Source organism: Genypterus blacodes, unplaced genomic scaffold (assembly GCF_046128005.1).
Source record: "Genypterus blacodes isolate CSIRO-AG114 ecotype Tasmania unplaced genomic scaffold, CSIRO-AGI_Gbla_v1 ptg000044l_1, whole genome shotgun sequence".
NCBI lineage: Eukaryota > Metazoa > Chordata > Actinopteri > Ophidiiformes > Ophidiidae > Genypterus > Genypterus blacodes.
Window position 1 is genome coordinate 1,775,089 of NW_027466857.1, and position 19,859 is coordinate 1,794,947.

At 41.1% G+C, this 19,859-nt stretch overlaps 1 protein-coding gene across 1 annotated transcript; it reads left to right on the forward strand.

Moving 5' to 3' along the window:
• The first annotated feature begins 232 nt into the window (after positions 1-232).
• elp1 (elongator acetyltransferase complex subunit 1) lies at positions 233-18,762 on the forward strand. The gene is made up of 36 exons (XM_076149121.1): positions 233-326; positions 1,171-1,381; positions 1,729-1,881; positions 2,194-2,275; positions 2,766-2,846; positions 2,962-3,047; positions 3,434-3,624; positions 4,078-4,201; positions 4,747-4,840; positions 4,996-5,226; positions 5,329-5,499; positions 6,992-7,070; positions 7,233-7,394; positions 8,031-8,137; positions 8,530-8,633; positions 8,874-8,927; positions 9,540-9,645; positions 9,979-10,094; positions 10,368-10,441; positions 10,610-10,688; positions 10,834-10,913; positions 11,005-11,142; positions 12,590-12,675; positions 12,792-12,940; positions 13,033-13,156; positions 13,839-13,936; positions 14,365-14,566; positions 14,979-15,040; positions 15,955-16,017; positions 16,106-16,166; positions 16,448-16,561; positions 16,790-16,889; positions 17,351-17,478; positions 17,740-17,891; positions 18,136-18,211; positions 18,616-18,762. The coding sequence occupies exons 2-36, from the start codon at positions 1,232-1,234 to the stop codon at positions 18,681-18,683; spliced, it is 3,945 nt and encodes a 1,314-aa protein (XP_076005236.1). The 5' UTR covers positions 233-326; positions 1,171-1,231; the 3' UTR covers positions 18,684-18,762.
• Positions 18,763-19,859: the final 1,097 nt, after the last annotated feature.

The window sequence follows — 19,859 nt, forward strand, 5'->3', positions numbered from 1 at the left end:
AACATATGTATATGCATGAATGATAAACGCTACTTGAATTGAGAACTGAGAGGTTGCGTGTTACAAAATCCAATAAATAAAATAAACGGGGTAAGCTAGAATGTAGAATCTTGCTACTTTATTTGATTTGATTTGATTTATGTCGCTCAAATATTTTGCAATTACTCCGACTCACAAGGGGGCGATAGAGAAACTTTGTCATGCAAGTACGTCACCGGTGAAAGGTCATTACTGTGACAGAGACGAGCCTCGCGTGTGTTGTTATGGTGTTGTAATGTGGATTGTGAGCACTCAAAGGAGCCGGACAGCACGTTGTTTCATCTCCAGTGAGTTTGGCACTTTGCTTCTCATACGTATTGTTTGTAGTTTAGATACAACCTCGAGTCTGTCTACGTTTGACCATTAAAGAAGGTAACAGTGATTAAACCTCAACATGTTTGCACTGATGCCTGGACTCGGCATGGAGGAAAATCATAAGCCAACATCTGTCTCCATAATTAAGACAGATGTCCAGCATTACTAAACTGACTATGTCATCTGAAATAACAGTGATTGCGGAACCTGCGTAGAAACGTTATTTTTTTGCCTGATTTTGCGTTTAGCTTGTCGGACAGAGACTCGACAATGTCAATTTATGGTATTCATTTCAAAGTGCAATGTTGCCTAAAAAAGGAAAGAAAGTGTTCACCGCTGATTGTTATTTTGTGTAATTTATTTAATGAGTCCAGATTGCACACGAGTTTAAAAATAGTCATTATCAAACATAAAAGCCAAAAGTTAGAGTTTGTCGTTTCTCTTTGCCTCATGCAGTATATGTTTATATTTGATCCCATTGTGCTTTGTAACCGTTGTTTGGATAAAATAACAAAAACCGCGCTAAATTTGGTGCTGTAATGGAGATCCCAGACCTAAAAATCATTGTTGAAACTGGCCAAAAATCAGTGTTTAGTAGTGGGGTGTAGTCTGATTACCTAAATGTTGCTGACGTATTAATGACAAGTCAACTAGAATAGAAAGAAGTCACAAATGAATTCATAATCTAACTAACTAAAATGTAATATAGCTCTAATGACAAGGCATTACTTAAGCTGTTTTACATAACAAAAAATCTTACACAATTAGTCCACTGAAAATATAATGTCTTACAAAGTTTAATATTTTCTCTTGCAGGTTTGGTGCAGTCTGCCGGTCCACACTTTGGTTGTGTTTTCCCTACCTGTGTTGAAGTGAAATGAGGAACTTAACATTGCTGAAGAGCCTGCAGAGCTCTGAGCTACAGGTTCTGGGCTCTCCACAGTGTTTCTCAGTTCGGGCCGACACAAGCTCGCTGATACTGGCCTCTCAGTTTTCCATTGTGGAATTTGATCCCCAAACTGCCCAGGTGAGCCAAGGAGTGAAGGGTCACTGATTCTGAATATGCACCCTTTGCTATGTTTCTTTGCTTTTCAGTCAACTCCAGAAATAGCCACACCATTTGTGATCAGTCTTATCAATAGGAGGTGACAAATTTAGAAATTGTACCTGTACAGTTTCAACGACTCAGCTGCTCAACCATTGGTAAAATCACAATCACCATCATGAGTGCAATCTTTAAAACACAAGAGCTGCATGCAAAGTTATTTGAAGGATCTCAAAGTACTTATAAGCTCTGTCAGCACTAATATGTGTGATTATTTGACCTGTGAAACGTTTTTTCACCTGTAGTCTCTCCTCTCTTCTGTCCTGCAGATAGTGAATGAGGCCTCTCTGACAGCAGATGGTTTCTGCGGTGAGGATGGCAGTGGCTCAGTGGTCGGACTGCAGGACCTCGCCGAACTTGAGTCGGCATGTTTGGCTACAGCGAGGGGCGACGTCATTCTATACAACTTCAACAACAGCCAAGTAAGCAGAGAGCATCTCGAACAGCGGCTGCAGTTGCGCTGCATTATCAGGTTTTTAAATAGAGAGGTGGACGGCAGTGGCGCCCCCACTGGCCACTGACCTTCCATCACTCACACTCCGGAGTCGAAGTCTTGGAGTGTCCAGACATGCAGTCAAGCTGCTTTTTCCAACCTGAAAATTAAGAACTTCTGTGAGAAAAACAGAATGCTTGGAGTTATTTTGTATATTTTGTGGTTGGTGTTGTTACTTACTGTTACTTGATCTGTAGAATTGTTTATTTCTCTGTGTGTTGTGTGTGTGTTCGTTGCTCAGTTGGAGTGTGTTGGCAGTGTGGATAGTGGTCTGACCTCGATGAGCTGGAGTCCTGATGAGGAGCTCGTCATCTTCACTACTGGTCAGTATGTTGATATGTGATGTGTTTTGTAACATAAGCTCATAGGCACATAAATAGAACATCTTCCTGTCTACAATCGACATCCATCCATCCATTTCCACTGCTTATGCTGGGCCGAGTTGCAGAGGACTATATAGGTACTGCATCAGAGCCTGGAGCGTTATTAGATTACATAGCTCTGATTGTGTAAAGGGAAGAGTACAGTAGACTGATTTAAATGTGGTGTTTATTTCCACAGAGTCAGTAGTGGTAGTGTTAGCATCAATACTGATAAGGGACATCAGACGGGAGGTGGAGTGGCGTTTTCACTGGTGTGCCAATAGGTGACTGGCTTTATCGCCATTCCATAATAAGTAGCTCGGGTTTGTAGAAGTAATCGCTTAGCATCATTATTGGAGATGAGATCAAACTCGGTCTGAAGATTAAGATTAAGAAGCTTCTTAAGAAGTTTGTGATGTCTGACAAATTGACTTCTGATTTGTGTTCACAGGTCAGGAAACCATCATTATGATGACCAAAGGTTTTGAGCCCATCACTGAGTTTGGAATCCATCAGGATGACTTTGGTGAAGGTACAGTTTCTCTAAATGGACTATGTTTCAGCAGCAGTTTGAAGATGATTCAGGGAATTTTGCATGAGATCTTGAGATGTGATGCCTGTGGGTTCACTGTGTTCTGTGTTTACAGGGAAGTTCATCACAGTGGGTTGGGGGAAGAAGGAGACTCAGTTCCATGGCTCGGAGGGGAAACAGGCAGCACAGAGGAAGATTCAGGTGAATGATGAACATCAGAACTGAGCACATTTTCTCCATTTTCAACATAAATAGCAACTTTGCTTACAGTCATATCCAATGAGGACGAGGACAGAAAGGATCTTATCCCCAACATATAAAGAATCCTTGTGTTGAGCCAATATTGGCTGACAATTATATATAGCCCTCTTGTGAATTACTCTGTTTTGAAATTCAAATACAGTAGATCAGTGTTTTTCAACCTTTTTTACATGCAAAAAATCCTAAGGCACACCACGCACACTTTTGTTGACCGGGGGGTCAACAAACATTTTCTTTTTAAAGAAAATGGTTTGATAGTATCAAAGGGAACTTAACGAAAGTATGTGGTGTGAACATTTTTTCAAGGAATTGAAATGTGTACACAGGAGGTGCAGCCGTCACCAGCCTGGGACGACCGCATACCGCGGGTTACATGGAGAGGTGACGGTCAGTTGTTTGCCGTGAGTGCTGTTTGTCCTCTGAGTGGGGCCAGAAAGGTCCGGGTTTGGAACAGAGAGGGTGTCCTGCAGACCACCAGTGAACCCATCAATGGCCTGGAGCAGCCACTCTGCTGGAAGTAAGGATGCCACTAAAGGACAATTTTCCAGTGTTTTTCTGCATTCTCTTCCAACACCAACAGCTGTTTGACTAGCTTTATGAAATCAGGAGATACTTCCCATGTTTACTTTCACCAGGAGTTGCCCAGTCCAACCAGTGTCACGTAGTTCTTCATTTGCAGCACTTTGTGTGTTGTTACATATATGTATGTATGGAGTATCTCGTGACAGTGGTCCTGACCTCTGTCTCGTAAATAGACCCATATCTTGGCCTGTCAGTTTCTTAGGCGCTGGTTTAGAAATGTAAATATAAAGAACCACAGTGTATAAATGTAACAGCAAACATGAATTGTTGTCCCGTCCCTGGATAAATTAAAATCCAGTGGCTTAATGTTGGTACTAATTATGCCTTTGGACTGTGTAATGATTCATAATGACTGTCTGTATTGATGTTAGAGCTTCTTGTGTTTCAGACCCTCGGGCAGCCTAATAGCGAGCACACAGCGTCATCCCAACAAACACAGTGTGGTGTTCATGGAGAAAAATGGACTGCTGCACGGAGACTTTACCCTGCCCTTCAGCCAAGACCAGGCCAAGGTGCGTCCACCTAAACCTTATACGACCTAAACAAAAGTGATAATCACATACATTCATGGTGTTGTTTACACCCTAACAAGCTATGATTGAGCCTTGTTATTTTCAAAGGTTTTTTTAAGGTTTAAGAAATAAAAATTGAAAATCAGAAATGTATCAATTTTAATGTTGCATGTTCTGTTCCATTCTAAAAGTAGAATCAGTTTGAGCAGTTCACAACACCAGATGAATAGACTTGTGGAACGGTGCTTCCTCAGAAAAAGATGCACAACAACATTTTGTAGCATGGAAACATGAGCTTAGTGAAAATAAATTTAAAAGGGCCTCGGTGATTATGGACTTCTCCAAATGAGCCTGTCGAAGTGTTGTTGAGAATAACACTGAACCCCTAACGGCTGTATCTAAGGTGGTTTGGATGAAAGCGCTATTTTAGTACAATCCATTTACCTTAAAACTGTTTCTATATTTTTGTGGAAGTTTGAAAAAAAACGATGAGACTTGATTCAGAGCACTGCATTATGAGATGGATGACAGATTGTGTGTTTCAGGTGAAGGAGCTGCTTTGGAACAATGACTCCACTGTTTTAGCTGTTTGGTTGGAGGACATGACCGCTGGGGAGGACGGACAAATCAACACTTACAGTAAGTTCAGCCAATGTTGTAGTACCTCTTTCAAGCTAAATAGTGTGATTTTAACCCACTCTCTTCTCTAAACGTTTGTATCTAAGTGTTGAATTGGGGCTGATCCCTCATCCATCCCCCCTGATTCCACTCAAACATGTCCCTGTCTTGTGTAGTCCAGCTCTGGGCTGTAGGGAACTACCACTGGTATCTGAAACAGAGCCTGGACTTTGGCAGAGACTCACAGAAGGCTCCAGCCTGTGTCTGCTGGGACCTGACACAACCCCTCCGGCTTCAAGTGATCACTTGTGACTGGACCAGCATCGCTTATGACTGGGGCTGGACAACAGAGCGGAGCCCCGGGGTCGATGCCAGTGACAAAGCCAATGTGGCTGTGATCGATGGGGGTGAGAGCCAATGAAAATAGAAGATACTAAATTAAAGTTAAGATTCCAGTATGTATCCATATATATTTATTTTTTTTTAACAATTTGTTTATACCTCCTCAGATAAAATCCTGGTGACCACCTTTAGGCAGGGTGTGGTTCCTCCTCCCATGTGCTCATTCGAGCTTCAAATGACATCGCCGGTGAACCAGGTGACGTTCCTCTGCCAAACTCAGAGGACCAATCAGCTGGCAGCAGTAACAGCAGATGGACGTATCTCAGTGTACAGCCCAGGTGGGTCCATGTACTGTTTGTCCATTAATAAAATGTGTCAAAACGCGGCTGCAGATAGAACACGGTTCTCGCTCAGCCAGGCATTTCTCCTCTCTGCTCAGGTTAATCTGCTCTGCACGAGGGAATATGCTAAACTCCTGTAAAATTCCAGGGCAAATTCAATCAATTGTATCATAATTAAGCACAGGGGAGACAGACAGAGTGACAGAGACCTTTTCTTCCTCTCTTTCTCTCCGTCCCTCTCAAGGATGTGGTTCTTTGATATGCAATGTGCGTTTTCAGGGAGGGGATGTGTAAATTTTTCCATTTGAGGCCGTGCTTGCATATGTAAAACCTTGTACATAAGAGTACAGGTTGTAGACTCTACAGGAAATATCTTCAAGACATAAGGCATTGTATTTTGAATGTTACGGTTTCTCAAGTTTGAAGAACTTGAACAAAATGAATTTTGACCTTAAAACAGATCTTAAAGTTCTTCGGCTCTGTGCCGGATATTCATGTCTGAGTCTGGCACTCACAGGGAGGAAACCGTGTACATCACATGCTTCCCCAAAATACTTTTGTGTCATTCTTTTTGTCCCCAAAATGCCAGTGTGATGTATGAATTTTATTGAAATGTTGACTAGCCTACTATGAAGGTGTGCAGTCCGAGTTATTTGGTTCATATAAAAGTGAAACTTTAAAACTCTTCCATATCAGCACATGAGTCAATTGCTAGACATCAGGCAATGTTGTGGAAAAATCCTTTTTTTTTTTTACCTCTTTATGGGTAGTGGCTGCATTTTATGACATGAACAATGTGTGCTTCTTCCTACCAGCATTGTTATTCATTCCACCTGTGTGTTCTCACACAAGTAATTCTGTGTATAAGACACCAAGCGGGTTGGAACTCTGTACTCACTTCTGCACTTTCTCTCAGGTGATTTTGTGTGAGTTTTGTGTGTAAATACTAAATTAAAATTACTGAAGGACACATTTTGAGTGATTTATTAGAAATAGCCACCAGAGCAACAAGTCTAGTCGATGGGTGCTGCTCGCTAAGATTAGATCACCTTATATTGAGGTTGGTTTGTAGTTAGATGCGCTAAGTCATGATTGTTCCACAAGGGATAATGGTGAATGAACGTCATATTCACTATTAACACAGCAGCTCCACACACGTGCACACAGCAATTCAGCGCAAGACTTGTCTGAAGCGCTGATTCTGGCTTGACGTCCAGCAAATGAATTCCACGCCCATGATCTTTCTATGAAAAAGAAATAGTCTGTTAGGAACGCAAACCAATCTAGGGGAATTGTCAAATATGAATTGGTGTTGTTTTGCATAAATAATGATTTTTAAGTTATCTTTGAATTCACTACCTCACCGGCCCACTCCCACATATCAACACAACATTTGTTCTTGCTTTAAGCGCTGTGGGTACCGCAGTATGTCTGTTGTCTGACCCTTGTATTGTCTTTATTGGACTGACATATTTTCCCATGAATCCAGATTCAGCAGAACAGGCAGAAAAAACAAGAGATGGGTTCAGGATAGTGTCGCGTCCACTGGCACTCCAGAAAACATTCCGGTAACAACAAACCACAGAACTGCACATGCTGTTTAACTACTTTTTGAAGACTAAATTGATAACCAGAGTGTGGTTGTTACATGGGTGCTGTTCATTGTCTCCACTCTTTCCTCCTTTATATTTTTTCCATGTTCTTTTGTCTTCCCTCCCGTGTTCCTGCAGAGTTGCAGGTCTCCAACAGAATCCTTTGGCCCTGAGGCAGCTGCTGTGGCTTAAGGAGGAGCTGTTTTCAGGTCTGAGCTCAAGTCTGGTCCCAGGCACTTCCACCCTGCTGATGCTCAGCCCCTCTAAGGACACCGACGGCACAGACATGCTCACTGTCAGGTCAGCAAAACTGAAGTCATATATACATTAAATGAGGTCTTAAAGGGAACATATTTTTATTTAGGAGTCTATTGTAAAGATTTGCGCATAGTGTGAAATGGCAGTTGCTGGCAAAATGCATGCTAACTACTTATGTACGTTGTGGAATTGTCCAACCAGTTGTCTTACGCACTGACATTCTTATCCAAAATGTAGCTGTCAGAGCAGTTAACCCTGTTAATATAGGATGTGGCCAATCTAACCTATGTTTTTTGCTTTTTTGTGGTTATAACTCTTCATATACACATCCAGAAAACACTGCAAAGCTGACAATTAAAGATGACACTTGAACCATTAGATTTAGCATTGTGAATCTCATAATGTATTCATCTAAATGAAAATAATGTAAAAGTCAAACATGAACATGACGTTTTTATTATGTTCGATTGTATTCTTTTAATCTTTGCTTGAACCTTGAACATTACACTACCCAGAAGCCAAACACCAGTATGTGTATTGGAAACACCATTTCATGCAGTAACTACCTGATGGACTCTTTAGTTCTGTTGTCCTGAATGACCTGAATTGAATTGTGCTGAGAGAATTTAATTGTCCATGTTGTGTATGCAGACTGAGTTTGGTGTTGTTGTGCTTCAGCTCTCAGGTGGAAGTGGCTGGTGTGGTAGTCAGTATGGTGCACTGCTCTCAGAGCGGCACCGTGGCCCTTCAGTTGGAGGATGGACAGATCAGGAAACTGCTCTGGGGTCAGTCACTCACACACATGTTCGTCCTCTCTCAATCCAGCTTGACTTATCTGTGTTTTGGTCTCAGAGGCAAGAACCCCAGAAATTCTTCTCCCAAGCCATATTCTCCAACCCAGGCCAGATAGAGTGGATGATTCCTGCATATTATGAGTCTGCCTCGTGTCTCCTCCGTTATATATTTTACACTAGCTTTGAGTAGAACTGCATCGTTTAAAACATAGCAAGGGTCCATTGTCATTATACTTGTGTGCTTTTGAGGGTTGAGACTGTCACAATCCTGAACTAAACCGAAAAGTCTCAAATATATATACAGTATGTACATATAGAGAGAGAGATGTTTCTCACAGCACATGGGAGTATGTTACTTAGTCCAAAGATGTCCTGTTGCACAGACTGTCCCGAGCCAACAGTGGTGAACTGGCTGGACTCCAGCGGCTACAGCATTAGCTTCCCTGTTTCCTGCCATCAGACGGCCCTCTGCATCATCAGCGGAGAGGTAACGACACACCGACCACGTATTGAAGACTTTATCATCTGTTTTTTAATTGATTATTTAGAAAATGTGGAAGAAAAAACGTAATAAACTAAAATCTGGCACGGCAAAAGGAGATTTTCAAAGATTTAGCAATTTTGTGGTAAAATTAATAATTAATTGAAATAATAAATGTGTTTGTTATTATTAGTGCATTGGAAATAAATGCATATGTCTAAGTTTTCTTTGTCTTCATGTCTGTAGGAGTGTCTGTTAGGTCTGACGGACAGATCCCACCTGTATGCTGGAGACACAGAGGTATGCAGGCTATCCAACTTTATTTGTACAAGTATACAATGTTAGTGGAGAGAAAGTGCCTGGCATGTTTTTGTTCATTTTTTTCCTAGCACTGGTGTCAGTTTATTACAGCACACAATGAAACTACATTTGCAGATACATGAGATCTGAGACACGAGATCCATCGCAATTCACAATAAGTAACTGACTAATTAACTTTATTTGTGTGAACTGGCCACTGTGCAGTAATGTAAATTGAAAGAATTAAGAAATACAAGTACCATCAAGCCAAGAGTGAGCATAGCCACTTCACTAATCTCAGTGTTGCTCAAGGTAGCCATACGGATTTCCTGGATAATTAGATGCTATAGGTTTGTTTTATGGTCTTTGGCTAAAAAGTCACTTCAGTATGGGGCTTAGCTTTACAGCAGCATAAGCCTCAGCTCCTCTGTTGCCGGCAGTGTAAATCTGAGTTGTAACAAATTCAGAAGCTCACTGAAATCAGCTTTTGAATGCATCCAAATTTGAAATGTACATTCAAACGGAATGTGTAGTTGTAGCTCCTTTCACTTTGCTGCTTTTATAAGTCTTCATCTACACCACAAGTTCATTTTATGCATTTTTCTTTCACAGATTGCATCCAATGTTTCCTCTTTTGCGGTTTGCAATGACTTCCTCCTTGTCACCACACACTCACACACGTGCCGATGCCTTCAGCTGAGCACGCTGAGTGTGAAAGGTAGAACACATGACGTACACACGTACATTTACACTACAGAACTGCTTTTTCCCATTTCACTGTAGCAGCAGACGGTGCTGTATATAATACTGTGTGTGTATATAGTGTAATATAGCAAAGAAAATAAAATAGAAATATGACAATAAACTGCTAATTGAAGAATAGATTCATTCTGGTTTCTGTCTTTTGTTATTGTTGTATATTGCTCTATTGATTAACTTTACCAAGTACCTGTAGCTAGGGTTTCAGTTAGGTAGGCTTGTTCATGCCAATTGCGAGTCCAAATATGTCTTTGCCCAAGTTAATTTGCTCTATGACTTTTGACCCTATCAGCACTGAAAGCGGCATTGGCTTCCGATGGAGGTCAGAATGATGAAACACTGCGGAGGGTGGAGAGAGGATCCAGAATCGTCACTGTTGTACCGCAGGATACCAGAGTGATCCTACAGGTAAGTGTCAGTCATTCATTCATCTTCCGTTGCGTGCTTTATTTTGTATATCTGTGCATGTGACAAATAAAGAACATTGAACTCTGAACTCACGATGAGTGTGTCTTATAATAATTAATAAGTAAATAGTTATTTAATTAAAAAAGATTAAGTTTCCTTTAAAAACGGAGATCAGCCTAAACTCAATATAATTTCAGTTCAAACCACCAAAGCTTTTGTTTTGTTTTGTCTACAAATTGCGTGTGTGTGTGTTTGTGTGTGCGGTCCATCCAGATGCCTCGTGGGAACCTTGAGACTGTGCATCATCGAGCGCTTGTATTGGCTCAGATCAGGAATTGGTTGGAAAGGTTAGATTCATACTTTTAGCATCGGGTCACCAGGATTCACAGCAATGTGTTGTTTTTACAGAGCATGAAGACTTTATCACACTCATCTGTACAGCCTAATATGAAGTAATACATCGGCTCTGTCATAAATCCTATTTTGGCAAACGCCTGTTTTTGTTTTTGTCTTAGTTTGTGTTTCAGAGAAGCCTTTGAGTGTATGAAGAAGCTGAGGATCAACTTGAACCTCATTTACGACCACAGCCCAAAGGTGTGTGCTAGACTTCAGCTTGTAGCTGTACAGTCTGCTTCTGAGCTCATCAATACTCAATTCTGATTTGGTAATAAGAGACTGTGGGACTGAACGCTGAAGCATTTCTGTCCAGCTATGTTTCAGTGTCCCTCTCCTTCCACAGGTGTTCCTGGAGAATGTTGAAACCTTCATCACACAGCTCAACTCCATCAACCACATCAACCTTTTCCTTACTGAGCTCAAGTAAGAAGCTACAGGAGCAGGATGTTGCTGGTGAAAAACTAGGACCTCTTGTTACAGGCATTTTACTGGCATTGTCTTGCTTTGCACACAGAGAGGAGAACACAAGCTGTAGCATGTACCCCCGCCATGACAGCACTCTGCCCCAGCACCCACCAGGCTCTGGGCAGAAGAAGGTGGATGTGGTGTGCGATGCTCTACGGAACGTCATGGAATCAATGGATTCAAACAAGTCAGTGATCCTGCATTTTTGTTATAATGCAAAACACATTTCTTCATTTAAATAAAATGTACTGTTCTGGTAGTAATTATATACTACTAGCCGTGCGTGCGTGCGTGCCCATGAGGACAGTCAGGTCAATGGGCTCCTTGGTCCAGTAAGTGCGGGCTGATGTGTCTAAAGCACTGATGTGGATGAGTGATTTGGCTTGGTTGGTTTGGCTTGTTGGTTTGAAGTGGGAGTTCCTTCTCTTTGGGAAGGAGTTCTTCTCTCGGGACCTATGCTGAACCTGAGAGGGGCCTGTTTTGGCCCTTCCTCTGGTTCATCTGTCCACCCTGCAGGTTGTAGGGTACATGTTTTGGGGATGCAGCACCACTGTTTACACTAGAGGGCTCCAGTTGCATACTTAAGACCTTCACCTCATCCTTGTGTATGTCAGTGGGGCGTCAATAACAACAGTCTTGGATTTTCTGAAGGTAGTCATTGACATTGGGTATTTGTTTGCGCGGTCAAAGTGCTCAATGTCCCTGGCAAGGGAATCTAGTTGCCACATATGCAGGCCAGTAGTATACTCCCGCTGGTATCCATCGGACTCTTCAAACGATGAGTACCGACGCTCGCTCTATTCGTCATGCTGTGTGGCACAATTGTTTCCCTTTCGGTGGTGAAGCCGGCATTAAGAAGGGCGACACCTTGTGGACACACAAGGGGAAAGTGGCCGATGTGTAGCCCGAGGGGAGAGGGACCAAAGTATTGCTCCAACCAAAGGTGGGAGCTTTATATACCGATCAGGGGTACCTCAATGGCGCAGTGACCCCTATGGAAGTTCTGTGCTCTAAGGGTGATGAATAAACAACACCAGGTAGATGCTGCCATCCGAGGCAAACTGCACAGGTTAGGATCCCTGACCTGGGGCTGTTCTTATGTTAATTAGACAACACGTGTGTCTCTCACAAAGAAACCACTTAGCACTAATGGGTGAATACCACGGCACCAAGATCAACAACACACTGTGACAGCTCACAGTCACAGCTTAACCAATGCCTTGACAATTACATTTCCTGAAGAAAGCAGAGTGAAACCTATTATTAGCCTGTTCTTTCAGAACAAAGGACCGCATTGTCTCAGATTTGGAATGTATGATACGCTAACACAGTCACAAGCTACATTAACATGTATTGTAAGTGGGCGTCACTGCACCAGCACAGTGTATTAGTTTTATTCTACACATCACAAACTAACAATGTGCAGAGGGTTATAAACCCAGGTTACTTATAATGTTAACTTAAGTAATAAACAAGTAAACACTTCCCTCCCAATCTCCAAGAAAAGCTCTCTCCAACAGTGCTCCTACATATTAGCTAGAATATAGGAATGGAGGATGATATATTTAACATTGGTAACTAACAGAGGTTATGTCTACATCATATTTATTAAGTTGTTGTTTTTGTCTGTCCAGGTTTTGTTTGTCCATACTGACCGCTCATGTGAAGAAGACTGTTCCTGAGTTGGAGATCGCTTTGCACAAAGTCCATAAACTTCGAGGTGATCATGCATGAAACACATGGACATTGTCATAGGAATATGAAAATATCAATTTATTCCGACATGTGTTTATTTTTTCTGCTCTTCATGCTTTTTTTCCTTGTGGGTTTGTCCAGTGAACCCTCCTGAAGTACCAGGTGCAGTGAGTGCTGAAGAGGCGTTGAAGTACCTCCTCTTCCTCGTCAATGTTAATGACCTGTACGAACATTCGCTGGGAACATACGACTTTGACCTTGTGCTCATGGTTGCTGAGAAGTCTCAAAAGGTAACAAGACAACAGAAAAAAACATCTGAATGCGTGTGTTTTCTTCATGTAACGTGTGTTCTTCGCTAACATCAGTTTTTTTTTCTGTAAAGGATCCAAAAGAGTACCTTCCCTTTTTGAATATGCTAAAGAGTTTGGAGACAAACTACCAGCACTACACCATCGACAAACACCTGAAACGCTACAGAAAGGCTCTTCATCATCTCAGCAAATGCGGTGAGTATCCCCACCTCAACAACTTCCAACGAGCTGCATGCTAAAATCAGTTTCATTGGAAAATAGCATCAGAAAAGGCTTTCTATCTTGATTTGACCAGTTTCGTTTCATACAAGGTGTGTGATCATCAGGTGAGCAACTTTCATTTTATCAGCTTCACAATAAAAGCTGGTGGAAAGCTTGGTAAGTGGGGAAATGTACCTGGGGAACCATTTGAAAAGAAAAATGTTTTTTTTATACCCAGATTACTTAAGCAGCCAGGCTCAGCAACACAACAGTTTTGTCGCCGCAGGGATGGCGTGGCTTCATTTTGCTGTTGGCCCCAGGTCATCTGCAAGCTCATCTAGTATCTGTATTGTGGCATGACTTGTGGGCCTGAATATTGATCTCCCCTTCCCCTCTGACATGCCAAAAAGTGATAGTCATGCGTCATGTTAGTAAAAATGAACAATGGCATTTCCCTTGTTACTGTCTGTAAGAGCCCTGCAAACCTTTAGTAAATCTGGCCCCCAATTTCCATGCAACTCATACTACCTTGTTCTAAACTTCCAAAGTCAAATCAAGCAATAAATGAGTAACAATAAAAAATCAAGTGACATTGCTTTGCTGTTGCTGGACTCATCAGCTCTTTGTTTGAATAAAATAAATGCAATCTTGATGTGATCTTGTATGTTTCATTCAGGAGATGAACACTTCCCTGAAGCCATGCAGCTAGTGAGGGAGCAGCGACTTTACAGTGAAGCTCTGCGACTCTACGGAGGAAAGGGCACACACTACAAGGTACACACACCACTCAGTTGTGCTTCCACCTGCTCAAGCTGCTGTTGGGGCCTCAAGACCCTTAATATTTCAAACTAAACTGTTGAATCTTTTTATTGAAGAAAGCATATGACATGACAATGAGCATGCTGTTATGAGACAATATGTTTCATACACAGAGAGGGGGAGAAAAGAAAAGAGAAAAAGGAAAGAAATATTAATTAAACCTGGGAAATGTGATATACATATGGACTAGATGCATAAGGAGATGAAGAGACGGTGACCTGAGCTCATGACCTGTACTGTCTGGTTGTACAGGTGATGAATAATTGTGTTCTGTACCAGAGTGATGATAGTGAAGCCAAATTGTCAAGTGGTTCCAAACTATTACTTTTGCCATTTGTGGACAAATCGAAATGTGCCTTGAACGCCTGAACTTTGACCTCCAGGCTTTGAGCTGCGCCTATGCTGAGCACTTGATTGAGCAGCAGCAAGTGGAGCAGGCAGGCTTGTTGCTATGGCGTTGTGGAGAGACCGCCGGTGCCCTGAATGCATTTACCAGCAGCTCCAGCTGGAGAAATGCCATCTGTGCCGCCCAGCAGATCCCACTGCCACCAGACAAGCTAGCTCTGCTGGCCAGAGACCTGGCAGGTAAACACACAGAGAGAGACAGCATGAGAGACAGACACGCAATGCATACAGCAGGGACACATTTGTGAGGTAAAATCCACCCATGAGAAGTTTCTACTCGCTGTCATTCAAAGTTATTTTAAATGGAAGCTGTGACTCTATGTAACTAGTAAGTAGTTATTTGAAAACATTGATGGAGTCCTTCCATGTTGATGAATGGTGAACATCTAAGTCCTGTCATCAAATATCATTATCCTGCTAATGCATCTTCATACTGAAAACACATTTTAATGCAAAAGAAGGGTCTTACAGCACGTCCCACAGCTCCTGGATTTTAGCTTCTTGCATTATCAGTTTGAATACCTATAGTAAAATTTAACATGATCTGAGTGATTCTTCCCCCTTTAACTCTGTGTTGTTTTTCTCTGTGTAGAGAAGCTGATTGAACAGCGGCGGTACTCAGAAGCGGCTCTGTTATTGGACCAATATGCCAAGGTAAAGTTCTTTACACGGACATGCAGGAGGAAGAATGAGTGTCATGAGCAGATTGTTATTTGAGTAAACATGAAACAAATAATACATAATTTACGTAAAATAATAAACTAAAAATGCCACGTGGTTATTCCATGCCCATTTCTCTTTATAGCTCAGTGAAAGCAGATCTCAAAGTCATAATAATGCATACAGTGTTGGGTCATTTGCAAGGAGGCAAGTGTGAATGAATAATTTGCCATTTATAGATACAAATTGCACTGATTTGCGACACCAACGACCTCCAAGTTGTCAGTGTTGCACACAAGGTGTCGTCACACAATATCACACATATTTTTTGCTGGTAATTACGACACCGTACTCACATGGCCTCTCCCTGGTAATAGCTTCAAATAGCCTAAACACATAATGAAGAATTATCTTTTTGAATACCAATCACACAGTATATTATGACCTGTATAACTATTTGTAAGTGAATGGAAGGCCCCATTTCATCTATCTAAGCCGCTGGCCTATTTTTAATGGTCCTGCTATTGACGCTTTGCTCGGAACAGATGAACCTCTAATCCAGTCAGCTTTGTTATTTTACATCCCGTAAGAAAGACCTCAGCGAAAACTACTCCGGCCTCCTTTCTGAGCTTACATGAAGCTATCTGCATTCTTTATTTCCAATTTCTTGTTACAAGCAAGTGTTTTAAAAGAAATAATCCACATTGTTCTCACTCATAGCCATGTTAGCTAGCTCAATTCAATTCAACTTTATTTATATAGCCCCAAATCCCAATCCCCCTGCTATCTCAAGGCACTTCACACATAAAGCATTTGAAGAGACCCAACATTCCGCTGAAGAAGAATCCACAACTAGTTTACACAGCTGCTTTTTAATGCTGAAGGTCTGCATGTTTTTGCTTTGACAGGACTGTGAGGAGGCCATCATGGCTCTGATCACTGGGGCAGTATGGGAGGAAGCTCTTCGGCTGGTCAGTTCATAAAAGTACCTTTCTTTCTCTCAATCTTTTTCCAATGCCTTCATGTTTTTCACTGAAATGTTTCTTTTGTTTACATCAGATTTACATGTACAACAGGCAGGACATCACTGAAACCAACCTAAAACCTGCTTTGCTGGAAGGTGAGGGTGTTTAAAAAAACTGGCACATTGAGGGTTTGCCAGTTTTTCTTTCTTCTATCATAAAGCAAAATATTGTTAGGCGTGCTCGATCCTTTGAAAATCATCAAGTTTTCACATCATTCAGTTAGAAACCAAAGCAGCTTCCTGAAAAATACTGCAGTATTAACCTCAACCACACTGGGCAACAAATGATTGCAATCATCTTGATAATAATTCATTATTTGCAGAAGAAGGAAAAAATGAAAAGAATTTTGTCCTGAGATAGTGTGTTCTTGTGTTAGCTGTCAGCACTCAGACGTCCTTCCTGGAGACTCAGATGGTGACATTTAGACGGCACAAAACACGCCTGGCTGTGGTTCGGGAGCAGAAAGAGAAAGCCAGACTGGACATGCTGGGTGAGGACAAAAACACAACACGGATCTGTTCTGATGTTTGCTTTTACTACTACTGTTATTGGTACTATACACTATATATTATTATGACTAAATTTTGTACTTATACTTATACTAATATGAGCTGGGCTGACAACAAGCCTAATAATATAAAATATAGTCCAAGGAAGACACTGAATAAGAGAAATGAATGCCTTTATGATGAAAACACAATAATCTCTGTCCCATCAGATGAAGATGGTCCTGACTGTCCTGATGCTGAGCTTTACTCTGAAGCTAGCAGTGTAATGACTGCCTCCAAATATTCTCAAAGCAATTCCCGCATCTCCTCGTAAGACATACTCACACACAATATACGTACACAGATTGCAACTGCTGACGATTTCCATGTTTTAGAGGAAATAGTTAAGATTGAAGAAGCTTTACTGTCCGTCACAGTGTAACAGAAGTTCATTTCTGATAAGCCTCACAATACTTAATATTCTATGAATACAACCAGCCAGCTCTTTTAGCTCTTTTTCCGTGCTTGATATTACTGTCGGAAACGAGATAGTGATCATCACTTTGTTAGAATTTGCTTACATTCCATCATAAAGCAGTTTTGCGATAGACTTCAGGCAAGACTCAACTCCTTTTTATTTACTTTTGGAACAAGTTTGGGTGGCCCAAAACAAATAACTAAATTTAGATTCAAATAGAACAGAAGACTTGGGGGAAGTCACTGAATGCATCCATTATGGCAAACATAGGCCATAATGTAAAGGCCTTTCTCTCTCTGCCTCCTTTCCGCAGGAGGTCATCAAAGAACCGTCGGAAAGCTGAACGCAAGAAGCTGAGTCTGAAGGAAGGGAGCCCCCTGGAGGATAGAGCATTGATGTACGCTTTGGGTGAGATCATCACCACTGTGGACAAGTTGCGAGGTACTTACACAAACCATCGTCCTCTTATTGAAACATTTTTATAGGGCAGCATAATGAAAAGGGCCTGGTAGAAAATAATTTACAGAATAGGAGATGTAGGTTAGTTGTTAGTGATGAATGTGGCACCTATTGAAGCTCATACGTATGTGCCACATTTACAGATTAGCCCCACCTCACAGGGTTTAGCTGGATCTGTTTTCCTTCTTAGAGCAGTTTACTGTATGCAGGATGTAATGGATGTATTTTTCCTGCCCCCTATAGAGGAAGTGCACAGCCTGCTGAAGACCCTAATGCTATTCCAGTTTGACGGACAGGCAGAGAAGCTGCAGCTGACCTTTGAGGAGGCTCTGCAGATGATGGTGGCAGCACTTCCTGAAGTGTGGCAGGAAGGCCTGCAGCGCAACCAAGCACCGGCAAGAGCAACATTTTATTATTACACTCACTGTTATACTGTGAAAGTCATTCCATTTGAGCCGTGAGTGAGAGAGTCACACAGCTGTTCACCAAACACATTACTCTCAATATGAAATCTGATTTGAAAGTCCCTGCACATGATTAAAGTAAAAATAATGAACAGTCTAAATCAAGCCAAGAGCTACGGGGGTTCTTCTGTTACTTTTCTTTAATTACTTGTGCTGTCTTGCTCATGTTCTTCAGGTCACTGGGCCCAACTCAACTGCAAACAGCATCATGGCGTCATTCCAGCAGCAGCAGCCTGCTGCTTCTCAACAAGGTGAGTAGGATTTGTGGCATTAAACTGGTGTTTCATTCATTTCAACATTCGGTTTGTGTTTATATACATGCTAAAAATTCAATTATACTCGAGGATCAAGGCCTCCACATGCATTTCCTCACCTGGCAGATTTCCCTCATATGTATTAAAGCAATGTATCCTGTACATTTGTACATTCAACAACGCAAACCACTTCAATTGCGTCCATATACATGGTTTACGCGTATTTTGGCATCATCACAATTCAGACAAATAATCTGAAACACAATGTAATGCCTGCATATAAATGTAGTGACTGTGTTGATCTTGGTCTGACCCACTGAAATTCTTCCTATTATGTTGCTACTATGCAATCATTGTGTTTCACTGGTTTAATTATCTCCAACAATTTCCCGCCTTTCCAGATTCTGAGATCTTGACACCACCAAAGATGAGAAACGGTGTGAAATGGAAGCTTGCTATTATTAGGTAGATTTTTTTTTAAAATTTGTTTTTGTTACTGTCAAGTAAAATGGCAATTATGTATTAATAAAGAACCAATTTAATATCTCCGGTCACTTTTTTCATTCTCTTAAATTTAGGAACATAACATGGTTGAGTGAGTGTTTAAAAATGAGGAAATCCACCCGCAAACATATCACCACAGCATTACCAACCAAAAATGATGAAAACACTGCTAAAAAGTGACATCAGTTCTATACACTCAGTATAAACAAGGTGGAAAGCCATAACAGAGTAGAAGAGAGATAAGATATTTTTGAGCTGAAAGAGAGAGAATAGTTTAATATGTATATATAGTTCATATGTAAATATGACAATATTAACACAAATAGCAGGACAGGGTCTTCATCTCTACAGCACAGGCTTCCACAAGAACCAGAACATACATACATACACCTACCATGCTCACCTACTGAGAGTGTGGGAGGAGGCATTTGAAATGGAGAGCAGCATCTATAATCAGCATGGATTCTTCTGCTACAGTGGAATCTTACAGTGGCCCAATTCCATGTTCATCCACCTGCTATGGTCTGTGGAAAATAGTGTATGTTGTCTTATGTGAAACTGAATTAATCCGATATTGTGAATATACTATAGGTGTAGACTAACCTGGCAGTGGGAACACATCTGATGACTGCGTCCAGAATTTCTTTCTCATTTTTATGTACTGAGTTTTGTTCAATTTTGAAGAAAAAGTATGGGGTTCTCTTGTGACACACAAATGTGTTTTTTTAAAAGAAATAGTAATTCATTGTAAATGATGGAACAATTCATTCAGGGACAAAATGTAAAAAATGTTGGCCAACACCGATATTATTGGTTATTAATGAATTTTTACAAATCTGGTTTGAAATATTTTTATTGGTTCAAACTGATCTGAAAATAAATGTATTTGTGTCACATGTAGGTAAAACAAATCAGATTCTTTTTTATTACTTACAGGTAACCATGAGTCTTCTGCTACCCTTGAAAGTGAACATTTTGCCTACATATAGTTTTGTGTAAATTACATTCTGAGAGGTCTGCATTACATTGCCCTGTAATAATAAAGTATCGACAATAATGATAGAAGTGTCAACAGTGTGTTTATTTTCACATCGTTCCAAATTAAGAGAAACAAATGGCTCTCTAAACGTTGGGAAACTAC